Source organism: Furipterus horrens, unplaced genomic scaffold, assembly GCF_987537825.1.
Source record: "Furipterus horrens unplaced genomic scaffold, mFurHor1.1.pri manual_scaffold_1, whole genome shotgun sequence".
NCBI lineage: Eukaryota > Metazoa > Chordata > Mammalia > Chiroptera > Furipteridae > Furipterus > Furipterus horrens.
The window spans coordinates 55,536,658-55,561,643 of NW_028327171.1; the positions used below are offsets into that span (position 1 = coordinate 55,536,658).

At 41.7% G+C, this 24,986-nt stretch overlaps 1 protein-coding gene across 1 annotated transcript in view; it reads right to left on the reverse strand.

Annotated features, from left to right (window-relative positions):
* SLC9A9 (solute carrier family 9 member A9) overlaps window positions 1–24,986 on the reverse strand; it is a 534,896-nt gene that overhangs the window by 297,980 nt on the left and 211,930 nt on the right. The window contains exons 7-8 of the mRNA XM_090275635.1: window positions 9,176–9,314; window positions 4,827–4,932 (exon numbers count right to left, since the gene is read on the reverse strand). Of these exons, the coding sequence (XP_090131761.1) occupies window positions 4,827–4,932; window positions 9,176–9,314 (245 nt within the window). The remainder of the gene's footprint in view (window positions 1–4,826; window positions 4,933–9,175; window positions 9,315–24,986) is intronic.

A 24,986-nucleotide genomic window follows, 5' to 3' on the forward strand; every position in this document is an offset into this window, starting at 1 on the left:
GATAGTTCACCAAAGGAGAAATAAAAATTGCCAATGACACATAATTCAAATGCTTTCCTCACTAAAAATATAATAACTTTAAATCAGAATAAAATGAAACTTGGTTATTGAGGTAGCAGGAATGAATAAGATTTAGGATGGTGAAGTCAGGAGTGGATAAGCTCTCTTTTACATTGTTGATGAAAGTACAAAGGGATACAAATTTTTCAGAGGATAATTTGGATGACTTTTTCCAAGACATTAAAATTGTAGCCTTCTTATTAACCCAGTAGTGTTATTTTTAGGCAGTTATATAAATAGAAATCCAAACATCAATCTATAAGGACAACCATTGCAATTATATAGATAATATTGAAAACTATAAACACATAAAAGATTGGTATAATAAATTATGGCAAGTTGACATGATATGGTACTAGGCAGCCATTTAAAATAGCAATATAGAAGAATATTTGATTTTATGAAGAACATTCACTATAAATTATTAAGTGGAAAAAAGCAAGTTACTTAAAAATAAACAATGTATGCATGTGTATATTTAACCAAGTGTATGTATATGCATATACATAATTAGATAGACTCACACCACTATTAACAATAGTTGTCAATAGGCAGTAAGAACATAGGTAATTATAATTTTATTTCCTTCTATGAACTTGCATTTTCTACCATGTACAGGGTGGGACAAAATAGGTTTACACTTGTTCATGTGGAAAAATAATACAATAATTAATAAAAAATAATACAAGAAGAAATGCTGTGTTTCATATACTCACAACTGTAAACTTACTCTTGACCCACCCTATATATGAATTGCTTTGTGGTACAAAGTTTTAAAAATGTTTTTAAAAGCAGGAGTACTTTGTTTAAAGCAAAAGAAATGCTTTTTAACATTAAATCTTAAGTGAAAACCCAATTCATGGAACCAATATAAGGGGTGAAGTAAGGTGCTTAGAGGCCCTGTTTACTTGGTAGACACCCTTGAGCACCCACTTTGAAATGACAGGGCTGGGAGAATTCTGTTGAGAAACCATTTCTTGTAAACCCTATTCCTAGGGCCTAAATGATGTGTTGTTAGTGAACCCGTTCAAGGCCCCATGATGGCTGGTTACCTCTCAGTTAGTCATAAACTGTGTGATAGCTCATTCCACTCATTCCATTTAGGTCACTGTATTTAGGGCCATATACTCATTCATTAAGCACTTTTGAAGAAGTGCTTTAAATTTTAGCTCTGCATGATATTAGTTTACTTGTGGATTAGAAGTAGAAGAATTTTTATCGTTACATGAAATACCCTTAGAGAATTGAATTTGATATCACATCCTCAGATTTTACTGAAGGTTGATATGAGAAATCATTGCATGAAGAATAGATCTCCATCTTCCCTGAAACTAATATTGAATATACTGTCCATTATGGTGTTGAAAGTCCCTTACATGAAAAAGCATGTGATAAATTGCCCTAAAATTTTAATACCAGAAAAGAGTTTGTCCACTTTTATAAATGAGTATGATTTCCTTTCATAATGATGTATTTTTCCTGTATAACTCATCATGTTTCCCTTTTGGCTTTGGCTGCCAGAAAACTCAGAGTTATATTTATGGACAAACCACAGCAATGAACAGCTGCAGAATTTTGCAGAAAAACTCTATCCCAAACATTTGCATGTTTATCCTCCACTAAATGGTCCCATGCATGTTATAAGTCACCTCAAATCCAATTTGGAAATAAGAAAGGATTAAATAATTAATAAAACACACACACATAATTTGGACTAAGCAGGCTTAGTCTTTGGTTGTAGAAAATGCTCACACCTAAGATTGGTTTGTACCCAATGCCTCTTAAGCATGTAGCTTAATATGAAGCACTGCTCCGCACTGAGTGTGCCCCTGGGTGCAGCTATGGACACTTGCATCTTTCTGCTACTGAGGGCTGCACCTGCACACCCATCCCATCATGCTGACTTCTTAGAGGTGGTCTTTATGGCACCCACAAGGATAACATGTTAAAAAGTGTAGTCAAAGAGCAAGGTGCAGATGTATAAGGAGGGACCCAACAAACCTGGAATTACCTTCTGGAGGGCAGTCCCCTTGTAGTACAGACTTCTGCTGCTAAGTGAGTGTTTTAGAAACCCATCCTTATTAGTGTACCAGCTGGCATTGTTGTGAGAGGCTGCGTTCAGCTTCAGTGAATTTTGTTTTGAGGACTCTTTCAATGCATTTGTCCATTTCATGATGGATGATTTATTGGGCTGGCCAAAAAAGTTTGTTTAGTTTTTTCCATCTGATGGTTCTACTAGTGCTTAGTTGTCTTTAACATCATTCAAAATAATTTTGTTAGATTGTATTGTGACAGCTGTCATATCAATGTGCATTAAAAAAAATTACCAAAATTGATGAATTTTTGTGGAGTCATTTTAATATTGAAGAAAGAAGAAGAGTGCAACATTTTTGGCATATTAGACTTTATTATTTCAAGAAAGGTAAAAATGCCATTGAAACGCAAAAAAAGATTTGTGCTGTGTATGGAGAAGGTGCTGTGACTGATTGAACATGTCAAAATGCTTTGTGAAGTTACTTGGTCCTAATGATGTTTTGGCCAAATAATTCTTTGCTGTGGGGCTGTCTTATGCATTGGAAGATGTTTAGCAGCACCCTTGGCCTCTACACACTAGAAGCCAATAGCGAGAGCCGACATACTCAAGATATCCAAATCAATAAAGTTATTGGTGAAAATGAAGAATGTGTCTTTTATTTTACAGGAAAAAAAGGCTAAACAGCATTTTTGGCCAACCCAGTACAAGATCTTTGTTCAGCAGTTTTGACCAAAAACTGCATGAGCACTGTGCCCCACCCTCCCTATTCACCCGAACTGGCCCTGGGGGAGTGATTTGTTTGTTTGTTTGTTTGTTTCCCCAATGAAAAAAGCCCTCAAGGGCAAATGTTTTGCCATTGTGGAAGAGGTGAAATTAAAAAATGGCAAAAGCACCAAACGCACCAAAATTGACAAGTTCAAGAACTGTTTTGAGCAGTGGAAAAAAAGAATCTCAATAGGTGTACTGCATCAAATGGAGAATATTTTGAAAGTGACTAAAGTTTATGTAAGAATAAGTACATATTTTTTGGGTCCCCTCCTGAACATGGACCATCACTTTTAAGTAATCAATAAAACAAAATCTTGCTGAAATGGACCAGGAAATAAACAGTTTTCATACACAGAAACAAACAATTCCTGTGTGTGCATATATGTGTGCATGTGTGTGTTTATAATAATGTTCAACAGTAGATTAAAAAACATCAGGTGAGTTAAGATACTTCTTTATCTTCCTAATAGGTCAAATATGTATTCTTATTTTTAATATTACATTATTTTACACATGTCAAGTGATAGAATGTGAAGAAAGGGGAACCAAATTTTTTGACCAATCTATATACATTGTTCACCTCCATCATTTCATTGAAGGGACACACCAGCGTTCTTCCCTGGGGAATGCATAAGCTCTTCAGCAGCCTCCCTGAAAACTAGTAAGGCACTAATGTAATGGAGCTTGTGTTGGAATGACTTGGATATAAGGGCCCAGCAGGGTGGACTTTGGTAATATAGTCCCGATTACAGTGTTATAAGCTTATAACTGTTAGAGTGCCTTTCTGTATCAGCGGCAGACACCCTCAAAGCCTGAGGGAATAGCCAGGTTCCTGTGGCTCTGCAATAAATTGGGTCAGCTGCCCAGAGAAACAGGATAGAAATCATTACAAAAAGATTTCATGTTCAAAGGACAGCCCAAAACAGCCTAGGAGCAAGTGGACCAGGCAGGCTCTTGGCCGAAATACCTTCCTATTCTTAGGGGTCTGCCTCATATTTCACAGGTGAAATATCCTTCAAGGTAGCCATGCTTGGTGCCCACAAGCCTGGGCTCTGGAATTAAATCTCTAAATTTTCAGTCATTGCTCCAGCACTTACTATGGGCTGAGTAAACTAGGTATAGTTCCTAACTTTGAATCTTTCTGTAAATTAATGAGAGCATTCATAAAAGGCAGTTAGCAAGTACCCATAGCATAGCTCACTTTCAAAGTGTCAACTTTTATTACTTTAGGTTTAAAGTACCACCTATTAAAATGCAAATTACCCTAGAGAGGTACACTGTTACCAGTTAACACTTCAAGAGAGATTCTTACCCCTGGAATGTCAGTTAAAATGTAGTAAGCAGCAAGGATCTGGGATTGGAACCCAGGAGGAGCAGGAAGCCAGACAAGGAGGCATAGCATAGCTTGGACATTTTGCTAGGAACCACCATGATTCTTCTACATGGAAAAAGCACCCAGGCGTTGCAGCTACCCAAGTGCAAACCCGCCCTGCTGCAGAAAGGCAATCTAAAGGCTGAATCCAGATCACAGGAGCCATGGCCCTGGGGACCTTATGGACTGCCCCTTTCTCTATCAACTGTTCCACCTCAGAGGACTCTATATAGAGAGGTATTAAGCCATAGAGCCTCCACATAAGCTCTGTTTTCTGACCTGCCATGGAATGTGTGCAAAGACTTTAAACACCATGTGTGTAGATGCATACATCCTGGAGAGGCTGCTTATGTGGGCACTTGCTGTTAACAGCCACTCATAAAGTGACCCATCACCTCCAACAATCAGTCATTTGTAGATTGCAACATCCCCTCCTGAGCAGCAACGCGAGAAGAAATGTCACTCTGGAGATTTTTTTGTTCAGCTGTTGTGTACAAAATGAATGAATTTTTTTCTCCACAGAGTACCCGGCGGGGGGGGGGGGGGGGGGGGCTGATTCTGACACCCACGTGTGCAGAAGGAAGCACTGACCTGTGAGGCCGGCGGCCTCGGCAGACAGGAAGGCGCTCCAAGACAGCAGGAAAAACAGGCCTGTTTCCAGCAGAGGGAACTCACACAGTTTGGTAAATTTGGTCAAGTGACGAAGACGCGTTAAGGGAAACAACAACTGCTTCTACAGCTAACTCGCCTTCTTGGCTGAGAAACACTGATGTGGTTGTAATAGTTTTAGAGTAAGAGAACTGATTTCAGACCTGACTGGATGCTATAACTCTCACTAGGGTGGCTGTGAAGGCCAGTGTGGGTTTCAGTCTTCACTGGGGGCCCAATACTCTGGGAAAAACATAAACCTGTGTTCGGATTTTTAAAAAAGTGTCTTACCAAGAGGATGAAATCTGCTAACTGTGGGCACAAAACCTCTTGAATTTGGCCTTGGACCTTGGGGTGTGTTCCTCAGGAGACTGTGGCAGACCCAGGCAAACAAAGCCCCAGAATATAGGTGAATGAGATGCTGCAGGTGCATCAGCACCAAGGAGGCCACTGCTCCCTGGGGTTGCTATTCTGTGACAGGTCACCTTGAACACTCTTCTCTCCTAGGGAGGGAAATAGGATCAAGAGAAGTATTATATTCAGTGAAAGGGAAGCTGACCATGTCTTCCTGGTATAAGTAGGATAGAGGAAAACATGTATTATTTGTAGGTGAACCAAGAAGCTCTCATGCAGGCAATGGTTTATTTTGGCTAGGATGACACTTGGCCAATAGTCTACAAACTGTAAGTAGAGCAAAGGCATAGTGATCCATGTCATATAGAGGATGGGTTACGGAGAGATGATTAAGGGTATGTGATTGATGGGAAAGCATTGCAAGCAATTGTGTTCATGGTTAGGCAAAACCACTCTGACAAATAAGGAGATGAAATGTTGCATTTTTATGCTTCTAGAAAAAAAAATCGAAAGAAGAGTCCACATTAGGAGGTGTTTGGCAGCAGGGCAGAAAAGCAAAACATATGACATTGGGGTAGAAGATCTAGGTTCATGTCTTGGCTCTGCTAGTCACTGGATGGGTGACTTCTGAGCAATATATTAACCTTTCTGAGTCTCATTTCTATCCTATGTGAATGGTCAAGGAGAATAATTCCTAAGCACACAAGGGTGAAGGGTAAAATAAGATGAAGCTTATTAAAAATGTTTTATAAAGTATTAGCACAAAATTCCAAGAAGATGCAGAATGTGTCACAGTTAAGACCGTGGCCTCTGGAAGTCAACTGCTCCTGGTTCAGAGTCAGGGTATTAACTTGGGCATGTCCCTCGATTAAAATGTGCCTTGATTTCCCTGAGTGAAGATGGGAATGATGATTCAACCTACTTCCTAGGTGTATAAATCAGTTATGATACATTAAGCACTCAGAAGAGTATGCCTGGTATGCAGCAAGGGATATGCACAATTCATGTGATTTAGATTAACTTGTTTTGTTAAAAAAAAAAAAAACAACAAACAAACAAACAAAAAAAACCTTCCCTGGAAATAGATTCAGTACAGATATGGAAGTAATTCTTAACTGGAGGAAACATGGGCTACCCTTTGACTAGGAGGCAGGCTCTGTTTCTAGTGGAGCTTGGTCCTCTGATTCCCTCTTCTAGTTTGTAGTCAAGAAGGCTTTGGCCAGTTTGAGTGACAGGATATCAGGTGTGCATAGGGCATTTTTTTCTTGAAACCTCTTCCAGAAAGCAGTTTGGTTTAAGCCACACCCCAAGCTTGTCCAGAGCCCAGGGGCCTTTGCCTTATTATGGACAAGGTATGGAGGTCATCATGGTGGAGGCAATGCCTGTGCACCTGTCCCCTGTGCACCGCAAGTCTGAGAGGGGCAAGGCCATTGGGTGTCGCATGATTGATCTTGACACTGTGACTGAACTGCCATCTCTTCTGTATCTCTACCTTTTTGTCCAGATCTGATCTAATCTCCAGAATTTTTCCCTTTCCTTATCAACTCATTTTCCTATGTGTCCACACATTCCCTTCACATCAGGCAGGGAAGAGCTTCTTCATCTTCAGTTGTTCCACCTAAAGCAGGCTCTGGAGCCAAAGGCCTGGGTTTAAATGCTGGCCCTGAAATGCCCTAGCTGTGTGGCCTCAGACAAGTTACTTAACCTTTATGTGTCAGTTTCTTCAGCTATGAACTTGGGAAGATGATGGTATCTCCCTCCCAGGATTCTCATGCAAGTTGGATGAGATAATCCATGCAAAATGCTAAGGACAATGGAGGACACACAGTAGTGTTTTCCACAAATGTAAGATGATATTATTATTATGTTAATTATTACTGATATGTGACCCAGAGTGAGCTACTTAATCTCCTTGACCTCAGTTTCCCCATGTCAAAGTGAGGCTAATTATAACTTGTCTTACAGGATTGATTTAAATGAAAAGATACATATAAAAGCACAAGATGACATTTACTGACTGTTGTTATCATCATTACTATTACTCTAAACCTGTGAACTTCATTATAATTAAGAGGCAATAGGGAGTAGTGATCAGGAGCACAGCCTGTCTCTTGGTTTCACTCCCTGAGTTTGAATTTTGGCTCTATCTTCTAGCTGCATGACCTTGAGCAATAGCTTAGCATTTTTAAGCTTCAGTGTCCAGTGATATGATTATTATAAAGGTCAAATGAAGTATTGCATGTAAAACAAATATACGGGTTCTGACATAGCATAAATAGTGGCTAGATTGTTAGTCAGTATTTTTGTTAGAAATCAGCCCTACCTTTTCTGACTTACTTTATTTCTGTCAATGGAATTGACAGTCTCCAGTGTTTATAGGACAAAACTTAGGAGAGGACTTGGATTCCCTCCTCTTCTTTATCTCTCTTAACAAAGCAAGCACTAAGTTCTAGAAATTATTCTAAATATTTCTCCTTCCTGACATTTCCCCAGAATTTACCATCACAGTTTCCTTGATTCTAACCCTCCTTTTCTGATCATCCTACATACCAGTTACTCATTTATGTTTTAAACATAGGACTTTGTGTTATTCTCCTGAGCAGAATTTCCTTTGAGTAACACAAGGTACTCCACAAGCTGACTCCATCCCACTGTTTTCTCTCATTTTCCATTGCTCACCAGCCCAAACCTGTGGTTCCTCCCAGGCACATGCACCATGTGCCACCTCAGCCCCATCCTCACTCCTCTTGAATCACTTACCATGTGACCTTTGCCTATATTCTACCAGGTGAAGCCTAAGTCTAACCTTGCATGTAGATACTGCTCTTTAAATTATTTTTCAGACTCATGAGATTGGCCAAGAGTCTATTGGACTATTCCAGACACAATGTTCTCATTCTCATTTCAATTCTTATAGTCCTAATAAGTTGGCTATGGCTTTGGCACTCACTTTCTAGCCAGCTCTTATGCAGAGCTTGTCTTTCCAAGCTTGCCACTAGTTGAAGGTAGGGTCCATGTTTTACTCCTATTCCAATATCTTAGAAACCCTTAGTAGAACCTAACCTTTTAGTAGCTAGCTGGTCAGTCTCCATGGGAAAAGACCCCAACATTATTGTTTTATTTGCCTGGGATGCGGACCCATCTTGCACCTTTGTTCTCTTTGCCTCAAGATCTTTAGTTATTTTTTGCTCTGCACCTTCTCTGTGGCCTTCATTTAACTTTCACACTTGACATTGGCCTTTTGGCTTTCCTTCTCAGCTCTGACTAATATTTGCTCCAACCAACTGCTCTAAGTGAACCGTCCACCAGACCAGCTTCATCCCTTGGTTCAGATCTTCTAAATACTTTACCAATTCTCTCAACTTTCTGTCACAAAAGAGGGAATGAGATGACACAATTGCCCAGGTATGGCACACACCATTTCTGCCTTGCCTGCAGTCCCTTTCCATAAAATAGATTTGGATGCCTGTGTAAAACCCACGATGATCTTTGGCTTGGCCAGTACCATGAGCTAGTGATTGATGCAAGCTTAAAAAGGAGGTAATGATATGGATGCCTAGTTTACCCTGCCAGTCAATCCTGACTTGTTCTTGACCTCGCATCTTCAGTTCTCCCTCTTGACCCCAGTACAGCTAATCCTGGTGCCCTCTGTCCACTTATTTTCTGAGGTAGTAATTTTTTATGACAGTTAATGTCTTGTGATCAGACAGCATCAGTAGTGCTAGAACTGGCCTTGGACCAGAAAAGAGCTTTGGCCCCTCTACCACTGGTACCAACCTATGACTGAAAGATGAGTCACATGGCCTGAGTGGCATTTTAGCATCCTTCAACCAAACTTCCTAGCCATTTCCAGGCCTGAAGGTTGTCCATTTTCAGAAACATTCCAAAGACATGGCTCTTAACAGTCTCCAGCTTCCCACATGCAAGACAAAGGATATCAGTGCCGTGACAACAGCATATGCAGACCCCATTGCAAACGAGCCTGCGAAGATCCCCAGGAAATTCCCCACAGACTGGAAGAATGCGGCGGCGTCAAATGCATTGGGATTCTCCCTGGGACTGTAAATGGATATAGAACTGAAAAGAGAAGAGGGGTAAGGTTAGTCAGTGATTTCCATCTTACCTCCCAAGTACCAGGAAGTCCAAATTTAACAGCCACTTTCAGGAAGGGCACCTTCTCTTATAAGACTAGGTGCTGGATAAGAGTTCAGGGGAAACGGAAGAAAACAAGGAGAGGTGGAGAAAGCAAAAAGCTTTCCCCTTCCTTACAGCCCCACGCCATGGCACCCACACATTTCTGCCAGTCAGTGGCATTTTTATATTGGAAGGGTCATAAAGAATATTGTTTCTGAGCAAACTAGGCATTAAAGCATGGTAGGTGTATAGGAATCTGCTGAGGAGATAGATAACTGTGAATTATTTAGTAGCCATATGTCTTCAGTGCTGTTATATATTCACAAATGTTCCTGATAAAAAGTGCACTTTTATGGCCTGTGCACAAATGGGTGATAAAATCACAGCATGCACAAAATATTCTGCTGTGATATTGTCATAAACCACAAAGCACTCCTCCGCTCCAGTGTAACCCTTCAGAAATGGCGGGCCGGGCGAGAGCCTCACAGGATGAACCCTGGGGAGAAACAAAACCCTCATTTTCCCACGGAAATGAATGGCAGCAGCTGCCTGAGGTCATCTTTTATACATCATTCTGGTGGCTGCCAGCAGATTTATTTCTATAGAGCAAAGTCAGTCTACCAATAGGCAGTCTGTTCACTTAAATATTTTTAAGGATGTCATATTTGCTTTTTTTTTTTTTTTTTTTTTAACCAGAGCCTCAAATCCCAGAGTGTTATAAAGGATAAGGTGTGCCTTATTTTAGGAAACACAAACTCTGTATTATAGCATTAAAACAAACAGACGTGTTAGAGCCACTAGTTTGGAAATCCTGATGAATAACATTGCAGATTTTTTTTTCAATTTTAATATTAGTAAGGGGTCTTGAAAACTAATTAGAAAAAAAATCAAGAGTTTCTCAGTGGATTCCAGAAGGGACTTTGGAGCAGTGTTGAGAGTAAAAAGTACGCTAGACACATTGACTTGAGAGTAGATTGGATTTCACAGAGATGTGATCATGGCGCAGATGATTAGAACATGCTAGCTCTCTGACCTTACTTTTGTGCCTGGAGACTCGCTAAGAGAACAGGAGGAGTGGATTCCAATTCTCCCAAAGACAGATGTGTGGCATTAAAAAAAGAAAAAGGTAATTTCTGTCAGGGCAGCCTTGCTCTGAGAAATCACCCAGAGACCACTGTGGGAGCAGGTAATGGGTTTATTGAGGGAAAAAAAGGGGGAAGGGGGGCCAAGGGGCGGGGCAGCTCCTGGACCAGCTTAAGGGTCCATAGGAGCAAGGGGAATAGGAAGCAAGGGAATGGGGACCAGAGACTGGAGACCAGGGACCAGAGACCGGGGACTGGGGAATGGGGGCAGGGGGAACGGGGAATGAGGACTCCCAGTCCTTCTCATAGACCCGTAGGAGTTCCACCCGCCCTTCTGCAGACACCGTTTTTATACTTGTCAACATATTCAGTAAGTCATTTATATCTCATCGCTCTCTCCCACCCCACACCAGGTTAGTGAACATATCAGGCTAGGTCCATTACCATTTCCCCTGGGAATGGGTTCAGTCTATTAACATAGCCTTTGGGAATGGCTAAGTCCAGGACCAGGTTGATTAGCATATACCAAAAATCCAGGTGTTCATTCTAGCTGTTTCTATGTTCTGACAGTTTCAAATGCTCTTAGTTTTTCCCTGGGTGTTTTTAAACCCCTAAAGTAGGGCAAACACTTGGGCTTTGATCCTGTAATTGGATAAGAAAGATGAATGTGGATCTCAAATGCAGCCCTGCAATGTATGCGAGAAAAGGATGGCCTTTGAAGTGTTTTTCTTTTTGTAAAGGGCTGTGCTTTGCAGAAAAAAATATAGCAAATTCATGTTTGGGTCCTTTGTATCTGACAGTCCTGCAAAAGAGTGTAAAACCCTATGGCCATTAGAAACATGGTGCCCAGGCTTATAGATGGGAGAGTTACCATTCACCAGTGTATTTCTTCACTCCGATGAAGAAGCAATAGTGATGAGAAAATACCACATTTCTTCCATTTTGCCTTTCACACAAAAGTTTTTGCACAGTAACAGTTTTGTAAACAATTCTGTTCATTCCTGAGGCCACTTCCAACAGATCTGACCCATAGAATGCATCTCTTCACCCCCATCTCCATCTCCCAGGAGAGAGTATTTTCTCTGTCCTGATCCTTCCTGATGTCACATCTCACATCATTGAGCCATGTCCTGTATCATTATTTAAATAATGGTTTTCTTTAAATCAACTCATTTTTATTCAAATGAAAAACTTTTATTAAAGAATATTTATTAAATCATGGTTCTGATATGCTAATTATATCTTTTAAATAAATATTAGATTATATAACTATTAAATGTTTTTAAAGTTTATCACCTAAAATCATCTGGGTATTTCCACTAGTTCACAGTTGGCATTTTGGGAGGTGTTCTCTTCCTGAGCTCTGATCCCCCCACAAGAGGGAACAGCCAAGCTTCATACCTTCCCTGCAATGTTGACTTAACTGAAGGGGAAAGCTTAATTCTCCTTGACCTACAGAGACTCGTCCATTGAACTTGCCAGCCCTAAATCTCCTCAGGACATATGCACTTAATACCTGCTATGTGCCAGGGGATGCATTAGATGCAGGGTGCTGAGGGCAGGCAGAAAAGGGCATAGAGAAGAGAAGCAGAATTTGAGTCAACAAACATTTTATCGAACATATGCAAGGCATGTCTAGGCAGAGAAGCCTCATAGATAACAAGGAGCTCTTGTCAGAGTGCTGCGTTCGATTTTCTCAGAAATACACAACTTTCAATGGAAAGGGCCACTATTTTAGAACAGAGGAAATGACATTTGAGTAAGGAAGCAAGTCAACAGAGAGTGATGGGCAGAAGGTATTCCAGGCTGTGAAAGGTGTGCAAGCAAAAGCAAGGGGGCAGGTGAGTTGAGGGTACCTCAAGGCCAAGCTATATAGTTATAGCTGGAACCCAGGGAGCACGTATGTGGGCACCTGTGGAGGGAAAATGTGGGTAGGTGCCATTTCTCAGAGCTTTAAATTCCACACTAAGAATATACAAACCCTCACATTACATAATATTCAGTCTAGTTATGTGTGCGTTATAACTTTATTAGACCCTATAGCATTTCTGCCAGGTTACTAGGGCAGCTATTAGAATTCTCCCCTTTTCCTTCTTTTCTTTTCTTTTTAAATAATAAAATAAAGAAACTAAAAGTCAGAGAAATTAAGATCATATAGCAACTTAAGTTCAAAATGTAGATTTCTTTATTTTTCTCTTTAAAGGGGGATCTTTTGGGGAGGAAAACAGGATAGTTGAGTGAGTCCTGCCCTGGCTATCAGGGCAGTAGGAGTTCAGGTCTCAGAACACTTAGTTTCATGCCTGGACCGAATGTGGCTGACACCTTCCTGTGTGCAAGGAGTGAGCAGAGTGTGTTGTGAGAGGCCGCATCCCTCTCCCCACTTACACAAGCAGGCGAGACTTGGGGCTTCTCACAGAAACCTATATTCATGCCTAGCTTCTGCTCTCAGACCTTCGACTGTCTGGGCCTAGCCGGGGTCTTGTTCCTCCTTATAAGCCAGGATCCAGCCTAGTGTCTGGCCTGTAGCAGGCTCTGTAAAGGCTGATGGGAGGAAGGCCGGCAAACTGGAAAGCAGAAAGGACAGAAGGAAGAAATGCAGGAAGGGAGGAGGCTTGCCAAAGCTGGTTGTCTTTGAGATGAAGCATCATCTATGAGATATGTTTTAGGCATTGACTACATGCAGTTCTGTTGTGGGTACTTTCAGGGTCGTCAATCCAAGCCTGAAAGTGATGCTTGTGACACATAACTTAAACCTCAGAGATCTGACCTGTACTGGCTGCATGGCCTTGGGCAAGTTACACTCAGACTCGGTTTTAAGGTTTGTAAAATGAAGGTAAGAATAGCCTTTGTCCCCCTAAAATGTGAGGATAGGAGGTATAGTTAAAACCTATACCATTATCATGTGAACGGCAGGGCCATTCATGGAATGCTGATTATGTACATCAAAAATAAACACTCATTGAGTGTTGACTGTCACCATCCTCACCATCATCATTCTGCTAAGAATTTGCCCAGGCTCACAGTTTTGGGGTGGGAGTGCTAAGGCTGAACCAGTCCCAGCTGAGGAGAGATCCAGGGTGACTCCCCTCCAAGCACCCCAGGCCTAGGGCACTGCAGAGGAATGAGTCACTTTTGCATGGGAACAGAAGGGTCTCCAGAGAGGAAATTCCTATAGAAGTAAGGCTAACAAATGGTCATATTTGGTGCAGAGCTTTTGGCTCCCTGGATTGAGATGAAAAGGCAGGTCCACAGCAGCCTGAGCAGGGATCAAACGCAGGACAAGAACAGGCCAGGACACTGAGCTTGAGGTGCATCTCCCCAGGTTTAGTGGGGGACATTTTACAAGTAGAGCCTTCTGGCTTCTGGTAAGGAGGGAGGCAAAGAGAGCAAGAGCCCAGAGAGGTTGACTGCCCAGATTAGGAAGTTGTTCCTCTTGCTCCAATCCCCTGCATAGGAGGCATCACCCTGGCTCTGGTGTTTGGCTGCAACCCTAAGCCTCTGGATAGTGGAGCGGCTGCAGAGAGTGTCGTCAAAACCAAGGTTTTGGGTAGTATGTGCCGAGTTTTCTGGCTTCAACTCAAGACAGAAATACCATGTTCCCCTCCTCCCCTGCACCCTTAGTGGATGCAAATACCAGAGAAAGGAGAGGAAGGGAAGAAGTAGACTTTCTGCTAACCTGTGTGGTGCTTGTTCTTTGGAACCCACTCCGAAGAAGTACCATTTATAGCACAAACTGGTGAAGAAGAATTCACAACCCTGAGATTTCTGGGAAAGAATATTTGAGTTGGATGGAACCAAAATCCTTGAAAATGACATGACCAGAAATAGTGCTGTTTAAATATTCACCTCATAAACTGGAAATAAGTCCAGTTATCGATTCATTCTGTCCAGGAACAGATTATACAGCAAAAACTAGTTTGATAATAATGTAGTATATCCATTCTCAGAAATAAATGTGTGTAGCATATTTTATTCAAAGCTTTTGAAATGGATGAAATATCCTAAATTCCTCTGATGAAACAACATGAATAAGGATTCTGTTGTTCACTGTATCTGTTAAGATTCACAGATAGGATCGCAACTCCAATGTTTTTCAACTACCCATGTTTTCATCTTTATGATGTCTTGCAAGCAACTGACCTGGCGGCTTAGGTAGCATTAGGAGCATAGAACCTGAATCTGACATCTGGGAGCAAATATCAGCTGTGTGACCCTGAGCAAGTTACTTAACTATATGCATTGCAGTTTCTTGCGAAGTGAGGATGATAATAATATTACCTATCACATAAACTTGCTCTGAGAAGTCGATGAAATATTGTTTATCAAGCACTTGGAATGGTACCTGGCACATAGTAAGAACTAGGTAAGCATTTCTTAAGTAAATCATCCTTCTTCAGAAAACCCATCTCTCTCTCCCCACCCCCTTCCTCCTACTGCTCCTCCTCCTCTCTTCCGAACCAGCTTGGTTTAGTTCTAAAAGAATGATCTCACACTGGATGCCCCATCAGCACCTCAACCAAAACAAAGCTGAGATGTCATCACCTGTCTCATGGTGATTGATTGGACCCTGGTCTAGGATCTCTGGGTATCAGGGATCATTTGAACTTATAAACTGTTTTGTGTGGAATGGTGTATGGCACAAATGCTCAATAAATGTTAGTGATGAAGAAAAAAGAGAAGGAGAGGGGGAGAGAAGTAAAAGGGAGAAGAAAAGGAGGTACTGCAATTATAAGGGTATGAAAATGAGGTAATATATGGGAAGTGTTCTATAGACAGGATGCCACCATCCCTGCCTGGCCACCGTTTCATTCTGGCCTCCATGGAGCCATCTCTGGCCTCATTCTTACAGTCTTTCTCAAGGTCACCCAGTTTCCAACACCGTCCTCTCTTGTTATTCTTCACAGCTACTGATAAAATATTTGCCCCACAATTACTCACAGAAACACCTCACAACCTCAAGCTCCTGGGCTGCTGTGGCTTCCTAAGGATCCTCTGACTGGTCCTCCCCACTCCTGCCATCCACCTACCATCCTGGATGCCCAACTGGGCCAACCTGCTTCTCTATCTCCCAGTCCATCTCAACTCTTCTGCTAAAATAAAATCAATGCCACTTGAAACTTTTAAAAGTATCAAGGAAACATGCAAACTCATTGTATCCCTTTCAGAATTTCTACACATTTTACCATTTGAAAAAATGAGAAAATGATTACTGTAGCTAAAATATACCAAATAAAAAAGGAACTTCCATTTTCTCTGCCAAATTTTAAATTTCTAACAAAAATTTTCTAACTACTGGCACCAGTTTTTTAAGTAATCCTTGATTAGTTTGATATGTATATATGAATTTTTTCCAGTCACTGCTTTCAACTATACTACATCAAATCACTCTTTGCACTGGGTAGGTAGTTCCATTAAAGATGTCTTGGTCAAATTCCATTATTTAGTTCCCTTCCGTTATTACAACTCGGTGCTGTCCAGCTAAAAATGTAAATTTTCAAAGCAGGATGTTTCCCTCACTGCAGAACATTCTAGAGCAGGTTGGATGACTTAGAAAGGAGAGGCAGTGGAGGCCTTCCTCTACCACCCCCCCTCCCTGGGGATCAGCACCATTGCTGTTGGAGGGGGAGTGGAGAGTCAAGCTCTCCACCCTAGGTGGCCAGCTGTTAGTCCTGGGCAGGCAGGGCTCCCTGGCCTCACTCTTGTTCCTGCTTGATCTCTACCTCTTGGGGGCCTCTGCTGACATGGTGACTCTCCCATTCTGCTGAGAGTCTCTTTACAGGCACCATCCGATCTTCTATCTGCCCTGCCAGCTATATGTATTCTCAGCCCGCCCCCATGCCTTGGATCAGGGGCCACTTGGGCAGCTCCATGGCTCTCACCCTCCTCTTGACCTGCAATCTCCTTACTTGGGGTACCCCTGAGCACCCTCCCTGGGCCACTGCGTGGGCCCACTTTGCCCACCCCCAAACATTACCACACCAGGGAGCCTCCAGGTTCTTCTGACAGGGCAGGCTCCCACTGACTCCCTACAGAAGTCTTTAGGTTAGTCCAGTGTTCTTGCGTGCTCCCACTCCCAGGAGCCACATCCAAGAACTCCTTTCCCTTGCTCTGCTTGAGAGCCTCAGCCCCTCTGCAGTTTCCCTCTCTGGGGAATGAGCTGGCAGGCCCTCCTCTTGCAGGTAGCCCCAGTCCATTTGGGTAATATCAGCTGAGTCCCTCCCACTGGACTTAGGAGAGAGGTAGCAGCTTCATAGCTCCAATACTGCACTTTCTCCAAGGATGACCCCTTCCCCACCCATCTCATAGACTGATTTGAGGCAGGGAAATGGGGTGGGGGATTGGGGGAAATGAGGCTGATTCTACTGCCCATTAGACAGCTGGAAGGCCTGTGATCCTAACCGCTGCTTGTTAGTACAGAGCCACTTAGCAACTTCTGTTCTCTGCTCTGCTCCCTGAACCCAATTTGGAAAACAGAAAAGGGCTACAGGATGACATTTTGTGACCTTTATGCCTTGGTGCTTCTAGTTTTTTTTCTCTCCATCTAATGTGGTTTTGTCATTCTGCGCTTAAGGATACATTTTAAATAAAAAATACATTTTAAGAAGAAACACAACATAGAGTGGCGATAATTTGTAAGAGCTGCTCAGTTTGGTTGGCCCTGGGTGTCACAGATAAGAACAAAGTAGAATAAAAACTAATTACAGTGTTAGTTTGTGTTAAAATTTTTTTATTTATAAAAAAATGGAACAAGTGGATCCTTATCTATTATTTATAGTTTAATAACTATACCAACCTGCCCTTTCTCAAGAAGTTGCTTAATTATGAATAAGAAATTTATTTTTATAGGGCCAAGAATTGTGTGTACACATCGGAATTCATTCTGGCAACTGCCTGCCCATTATTCTGGCTTATGTTCTGCCAAAGGCCGAGGAAGCTCTGTCAGAGAACCTGCTGTAAAACATAATGACTTCAGCAATTGGGGGCATTCCAGGCATCATGGCAGGTTAGAAGAGCTGCCTATTAATAATAAGAGATTCTGGCCAGAAGTTCCCTGAGCCTGAGTGGGAATCATAGGGTTTCGCCTTCCCAAGGGCCAACGTCCTCACAGGGTACAGAGCTGTGTTTGGGGAGGCACATTAATTAACTCTTTCAGCTTCTGGAAGACCATTTAGTTAATGATTGCTCCATAAGAATCCAAATTCATACGAAAGAGTCATTATTCAAATTCTTGACAAATATCATTTTACCATTTTGATGTCTGGCACAAAATAAAAAGACAAGGGGGAAATCTGTGGGCGGTCTGAGTTAGTGTATCGTAGCTGCCCCCAGAATAATCATTTCAGGCTGGATAAGCTGATCCATCCATCCACAGGTATGTGCAGACATCGATCTAGGTGCTGAAGATAACAGGAGGGAACACAGCAAAGCTCACGCTCCTTACAGTGGGGATGACAACCTACTAAAGAGCTAAGCAGATAATACACGCTTTAACGACACAGCCTTGGACAGGAAAATAAAGCAGCATAAAGGGATGTCACAGAGCATGATGGGTGCCACTACAGTTAGGGTGGGCAGGAAAGGCTTCTCGGAGAAAGGTTATTAAGAGGAGTTCTGAATGAAAAGAAGGGGGAGAGCTTTCCTGTCCCTGAAGCAGAGCCGGCTCCATGGGCAGGGGCAGCCACCAGGGGGCAGTGTGGCTGAGGGGAATGATAAGCGGGAGAGTGGTAGGAGGTATGGCTCTGGAGATGGGGCTTGGACCAAGTCTCATGGAAGCTTTCAGGCCATTCTTAGGACTTATATTTTTCCCCTGGGGGGTAACAGGTCAGCCACTGGAGGATTGTGGGGAGGAGAGAGGTGTGGTACAGAATATTCCAGGTGAAGGCTGCATTAGTAGCAGTGGGGGAAGCCAGACAGGAGATAGCATATGTAGTCCCTTTGTACTCAACAGCCGGAACACACCAGGCTTCTCTCCTTCAGTCCAGATGCCACCGTCCGAGTGAGAGATGACAAACCACAGCCTGCTGCAGGAGAAAGGGTCATGTGGTGAGGGGGAGAGAGGAAATAGGAGAGCTTAAAGGAGAGGTGAATTTTGCAGGAACAGCTACATTGAGCTTTTGAAAGGTGGTCATCCAGAGGATGAACTGACTTCATTCTGTGTGTTCCCAAAAGGCAAGATAGGGTCCTAATGTAAGACATCACAGGGAGAAAAATTTTAGCTTTATATTCTATTTCAACATTTTCTTATTCTTAGGTCTGACAGAAAGTAAAACGGTCTCTATGAAAGGGTAGTGAGTTCTCTGTTGCTGGGGATACTTAAACATAGAATAAAACGTGACTTGCCAGGGTACTATGGAGAAAATTTGTACACTAGACAGTTGGATAATGTGGCCTCAAAAAGCCTCTGGCCCCAAGAGCCACTGATTGACTATGAATTATCTCACTTCCCCAGAGAGGGATGCCAGGTACTCAGATCCCTTTGCTAACCTGGTGCTGCCACCAGAAATGGCTGTGCACTTGGTGAGTGAGGAGCAGCACTTGCATTGGGATGAGACAAAAGCACCATAATTTAGGTTGGAGCTGGGACGATAATGACATCAAGAACAGTTATAAACTTCAGCACAAAAAACAAAGCCTTTGACAGGTTCCTAAGTGGTTCTGATCTATTAAGTTTCAACTTTAGGGTAACAAAGAGATCTGAGTTTAAAACTGGTTAAAAGAGAAGAAGAGTTAAGGAGGTTTGTTATAAATGATATTTGTAAATTTGAGATAGTCCTAAAGATAAAAATAACTTGCAAATACTCACTTCATTTGCTTGCTTCCTTGCTTTCTTCCTTCCCTCCCTACCTCCCTCTCTCTTTCTTCCTTTCTTTTTTTCTTAAACAGAAACAGGAATTTGAATCCAACTACTGTGAGCTTTTAAAAGAGAGAGAATAATTCTCATGCTCCGATGGGAATTTCCACCCTTTTATCAACTTTTCAGTTCCTTTAAATCTTACTGATGAAATCTTAGCTCCAAAGAGTACTGTGATGTGAAACTTTTATCATAATAGATATAAAAAGATAGAAAAGTAGGCTAATAGCCACTAAAGTTGGAAATATAATTAAAATTAAAATATAATCATTAACAGGTGCAAGCAAACCCAACTATTAATTCCCAAGGTTGTAATGGAGGAGATCAGGTGCTCTGACGAATACTGAGCACTTGAAATACTTGGTATGTTCTATATTCATTACCACAGGGCGTTCACTCTGTTTCAAAAACTATGCTAAGCTTTTTATAAACATTATCTTATTTAACCCTCACAGTAACACCCTAAAGTTGGTGCTACTGTAATTTCCAATTTATAGACGAAGAAACTATAACTTAGAGTCAATAATCATATATATATATGTGTGTATATATATATTTAACCCTCTTCAATCCATCTAACAATTTCATGAAGAAAGTATTTGCATTTTAGAGGAAAAAAGACTCAATGAGGTTAACTCCTTTGCCCAGGGTAACTATAATGAACAGAGAAACAGATCTTTGATTCAGGTCTCACTCACTGAAAGTCCGTGTACAATGAAGACTGGGAAGTGAGAACACCTGGATTTATCACTGGAGTTTGCTCACAAATAAATATCTGAACAAACATTTCACGTTCATAGGATAGGGGCAAAGGCCACTTTTGGGAGTCTAAGATTTTAGGACTTCTAGTCTTAATTTGTGAGAAAAAAAAAGTACATTAGTTAATATACCCATTTCAGTATGAGGGGTTTTACTAACAACCTAGTGCTGCTTATGGGCCAGGATTTCTTCATGGAGATGTCTTCTCCATGTTGAATGGGTTTAATAGGAAACTAAACCATGTCTCTTGGCATTCCTACTGACACCAATTCAGGTCTGTTCTGCTGCTGCATAGTTGTTCATGCTGTGTTCACACGGGGTGACTGCTGAGTCTTTAGAGTAATTAGTTATCTGTGTCTCAATGCCTTCTTCAGAGTGAGAGTCACTGTATTAACATTTTAAATTGCTTCCACCTGGAACATGCAATGCACATCATAAATGGTAGCTGTTCGTGTTGTCACTGATCCTTGTATTAATATTATTGTTGGAATAATTACTTTATTTTTCACCATTTGCTTAGAAGAAATCAATAACTGAGCTCTACTTCTAAGAATATGGAGGCATTTAGGAATTCCAATTAATGTGTCAGAATATTATAAGAATCTTTCGGGGTGGAATGAGCAATACGTTTAGAGTTAAATCAAATACTGAGTTCATCTTTTTCTTAATGAGGCCTGTAGAGCAGGAGGCTCTTGGGATCATATCAAAGAAAGAGGTACTGTAAATTGTTAACAATAGCTAAGCATAAAAATTGCACAGTTGTCTTGTAATTCCAACAGAGCTGAATTTCTAGCAGCCTTGCTGGAGAAGGGAGCAGCAAGGTAGATAGACCACAGCAATCCTATTGCTATATCTGAAGTAAAAGACACTTTTGAACGGAGAGTGTCTATGAAGTTGTGTGAAATTGCTAATTAACAACAATCAAGAGAAAATCATGAAACCAATACAGTTTGCTTTCATGGCGCTCACCCATTCAGAGCTGACCACATGCTACACGGAGAGAAGGAAGAATGTGCAGACAGGTGCTTACTTGCATTGGGGCCTGAAGGGTTTCACAAATGCTGTGCTGAGGACAGGCGATGACTGGATGGAGTACTAGCTTCCTCTGGCTGGGTCACAGTCTTTTTATAGAGCACGAGCTGCCTTCCTAATCTGGTTGCCTTTCTTTCTCACATTCGACAAACTCCTATTATAAACAGCTACCTGAGACAGTTTCACCTGTTGATAAGCCAACTTCCAGAAAATACTTGAGCTGATCAATTCATTCTCCCACTCTTCCATTTATTAGCAATCAGGTGAGCATCCCCCACCCCACGAAAAAAAAAAGAAAAATAAAAAAAGAATCACAGCTTAATTTAATTAAGAATTTGCATCCATCTTTTTAGAGTTGCAGATAATTTTGCTCAAATCCAAGGTTATCTTTGGGGGCAAGGAACAGTTGTCCTCTTGAACTAACACATTTTACCAAGGCTGTTGCATCACCCCACAGATTTCAATGTTATGTTTTAAGCATGGAAATTGCAGAGAAACAAATCTTACCAAAGAGGGTTTTTGCTTCCACACAATGTTTTAAAATCCCATTATGTATGTCTAGCAGTTGCTATAAACTGAATATTGCAGAATGCTGATGTTCCACAGGAATGTATTCTCTGATAATATATCTTCAGAACAAAGCTTTATTTGGGGTAAGAATATGGGCTTCAGAGTGTATTTGAATCTCAAACCAATGGAACTCGTAAAAATTGAGAGATTCCTATCTCTCAATTCCAAACAATTAACAGGCCTTTCCCACCCCACATGCAATAAAGACAGTTACTAAAGGCTTAGAATCACAGGGCAAGTATGAATTAACATTTTATTTACCAAGGCCATTACCAAGCTGTGGATAAGCACAGGCTACCACTGAGAGCCATGAGCAAGGGCCCTGGGATCCAAAGCAGTCTTGAAGGATGAGGGGATGGTAGTTGCACATCTACATAAACAATAGCTCAGAGGCTGGGGACTGTGCAGGCTGGAAGAGTCAGGTGGAGGTTGGAGGCTGGGGTGAAGGGAGGTCAATGGAAGTCTTCCAGTTAGAACCAGTTAAGTAAGACACAACGAGTTGCTACACAACCGGCAAGAAGGGCAGGAAATCTGTATTGCGGCGAGCTCAGGGATGGACATGGACCTGATATTTCTAAATGCACACATGCACTTTCCTGGAAGAAGAGGCCTTGACTTTAATCACCTTCCCTGTGTGGTTTATGACCTTAGTAAAGTTAAAACCCATTGAAGTCAGGGGACACAAATACCGAATGATAGAACAAGGAGGAAGTGGGCAACAGGTGAGGCAAACAGTGATCTGCAGAAGGTGAGACAAGAAGGAGAAGCAGATAAGCAGTGCAAGGTGCAGGAAACAGGAATGCCTGGCGGGCGGAGATGCTGTGCTTAGCTGCGCCCTGGCCTTTTCTGCCCCTTTCCTCCTTGGGTGGGAGTCACATGTGGTGGCTCTGCAACAGCAGACCGTGCATAGGGGAACAAGTCAGAGAGACATCTAAGTATATCAAGATAGAAAAATGAGAATTCGTGAATTGCATTTGCACAGGAGTAACCGACAAAGTCAGGAAGTATAACAGTATAAAGTATACCACGAAGCATAAATTAACTTGTAGTCTGGGTCAGTCTTACTCTCTGTAGATAGTTTAGCTTCTGTCAACTTTATTGATTCAACACATCCAGCATCACTAGTACCACTACCAAGGCTTGGCTCCCCTTAGGTCCATCAGATGTGTGGGACGCAGTAGCTCCCAGGCGTGGTTCAGTGTGCCCACGGTGAGATCTTCAAAACATCCACTATCTTTATTTTAAGTCACGATAGCAAATGAGATAAACAGGCTGATGTTCCCCCAGGAACCTGGGGGAGAAATGTCCCTTGAGGGCTAAATCATAAATAAGTAACACGCTGGTAATAGAAATAATTTGGGATGCAGGTGTCTATGAGATGGGTTGAAACTAGAGAAGTGTTTATATTGGTCATAAAGGAAGAAGCAGGAAGCCAGGGGTAGGTTAGAAGGGAGAGCTGGTACAAGGTGCCCAGTCTTGGGGCTTCTCCTATTTGGGGGGCAAGAGGCAGGTAATGGGGCTCCTTTTGGATAATTCTCTCTGCTCCTTTTAGGGTGGGGTGCTCTTGCTCTCTCTCATCTTTCTCTCTTTCTCATTCTTTCTTTTTTTTTCTTTCCTTTCTTTCTGTCATGTCCTTTTTCATATTACCATTCTACCCATTTAATGGGTATGCTAACAGCAAGTGTTGAACTTCTTAAGTTGGACTAAAGTTTTATGGAAATTGCAGTCTTTGAGGGAAAAGACAGAATTAAATCATTGTAACTCACTGTCTCCTCTGGATTACGTATCTTTATCAGATTTTTATTCAAACCTATGACCACCCTCTTGGAAAATTCAGCCTTTAAAAAATGTCTCAGGGCCATTGTTAGAAAGCATCCAAATGGAAACAGAGGTGATCCAGTAATAGTACAGAGACTGTCATAGATAAAATCAGGAATGTACTGCAGCTCCCTTCAGGTCCATTAGGAATGCGTGCATGTATGTGTTTGTATCTGTGAGTGAGTGAGAGAGAGAGAGGCCCTGAAAACTCTTAGGCTGAGAAAAAAGTAAAATTCCTGTTTTTGTGTGAAATCCCACTTCCTTACTTGATGCTCATGACACATCACCAGGAGGCAGTCAGTGCATACTGAGAGGTCAGTGCACTGTGAGTGCATATAAGCTTCGATGGTAAAGACTTAGGTAGCTTCACAGAAAATGTATGATCCCCTCCACAAACCTGATGGCAGAACTTGGGGACTATAATGCAATAGAAAGTCTCAGAGAACCGGCCAAGTGCCTCTGCCACCCTCTGCCTTGGAATTGCCTGACAGCCCTTGGCTGGGACTCCAATCATTCTGCACAGGCACCAGTGGAGAGGAAGCGGGCTCGGTACCATTAAATTATTTACATTGAAAGTGCTCAGCTCTTAAAGTTCTGGGTTTTAAAGAAAAAATTTAGTAACTTACCAAAATGATAAGAGGAAAAAAAAAAGGCATTTCAAGTCATAATACAATAAACTAGTGAGATATTAAACAGATAGTTTATTGGTAAATTGAGTGATCAGTCTGATATCAACTTGATTTTAGAGTCTTAAATACTAAATTTGGGAAAGTACATATAGTCTGTTTATGCAAAATGTTCAGTGTTAAAATCCCTTGACTTTCTACTTTCTACATTGCAATGTTAATAGCTACCATTTCTCGAGGAACTCTTGAAAGCCAGAACTGTGATATGCATTTTGTATCCATTACCTGTCATCTTCACAACAACCCCAAAGGCCAGATAATATTATTTACCTATTACATGGAGGAATTGAGGAAGGCTAAGCTATGTGGCCAAAGTAACTGGTGAGTAAGGGGTGGGACAGGCACTAGAAGTGGTTCCAGGCCTCAGTTGCCTTTTCCCTCCCTGCCTGGACCCTGTAGCCTGTATGTTGGCACGTTTCTGCTTCAACAGAAGGTTAGTTACTGGTGGCAGTTCCCATGGGTAAGTTCTTCCCCAAGGTCATCTCTACTGGTGAGGTCTTTAATGTAGCTATATAACTTGTATCTGCATATTTTTTTAGTTATTTCTTTGTGTCTTTATTTAATAGCAAACCAGAAAAAAAGTGACCCCAAGGCTATTGAAGCTAAGGTGGAACAGGGATAGCTCTCCTCCAGACTGAACAAAATGTTTATATGTAAAAGGGGGAATGTTTTGCTTATCTGGCAGGAAGTAGCATATTTGTCCTTGGGCTGCTACTAAATTTTAGATAACTGAAACATTATTTTTCTGTCGAAATAGAATGTATTACAAAATGGAGACTCTTTTAGGGAAGCAGAATGATGGAAACCTAACCCACCA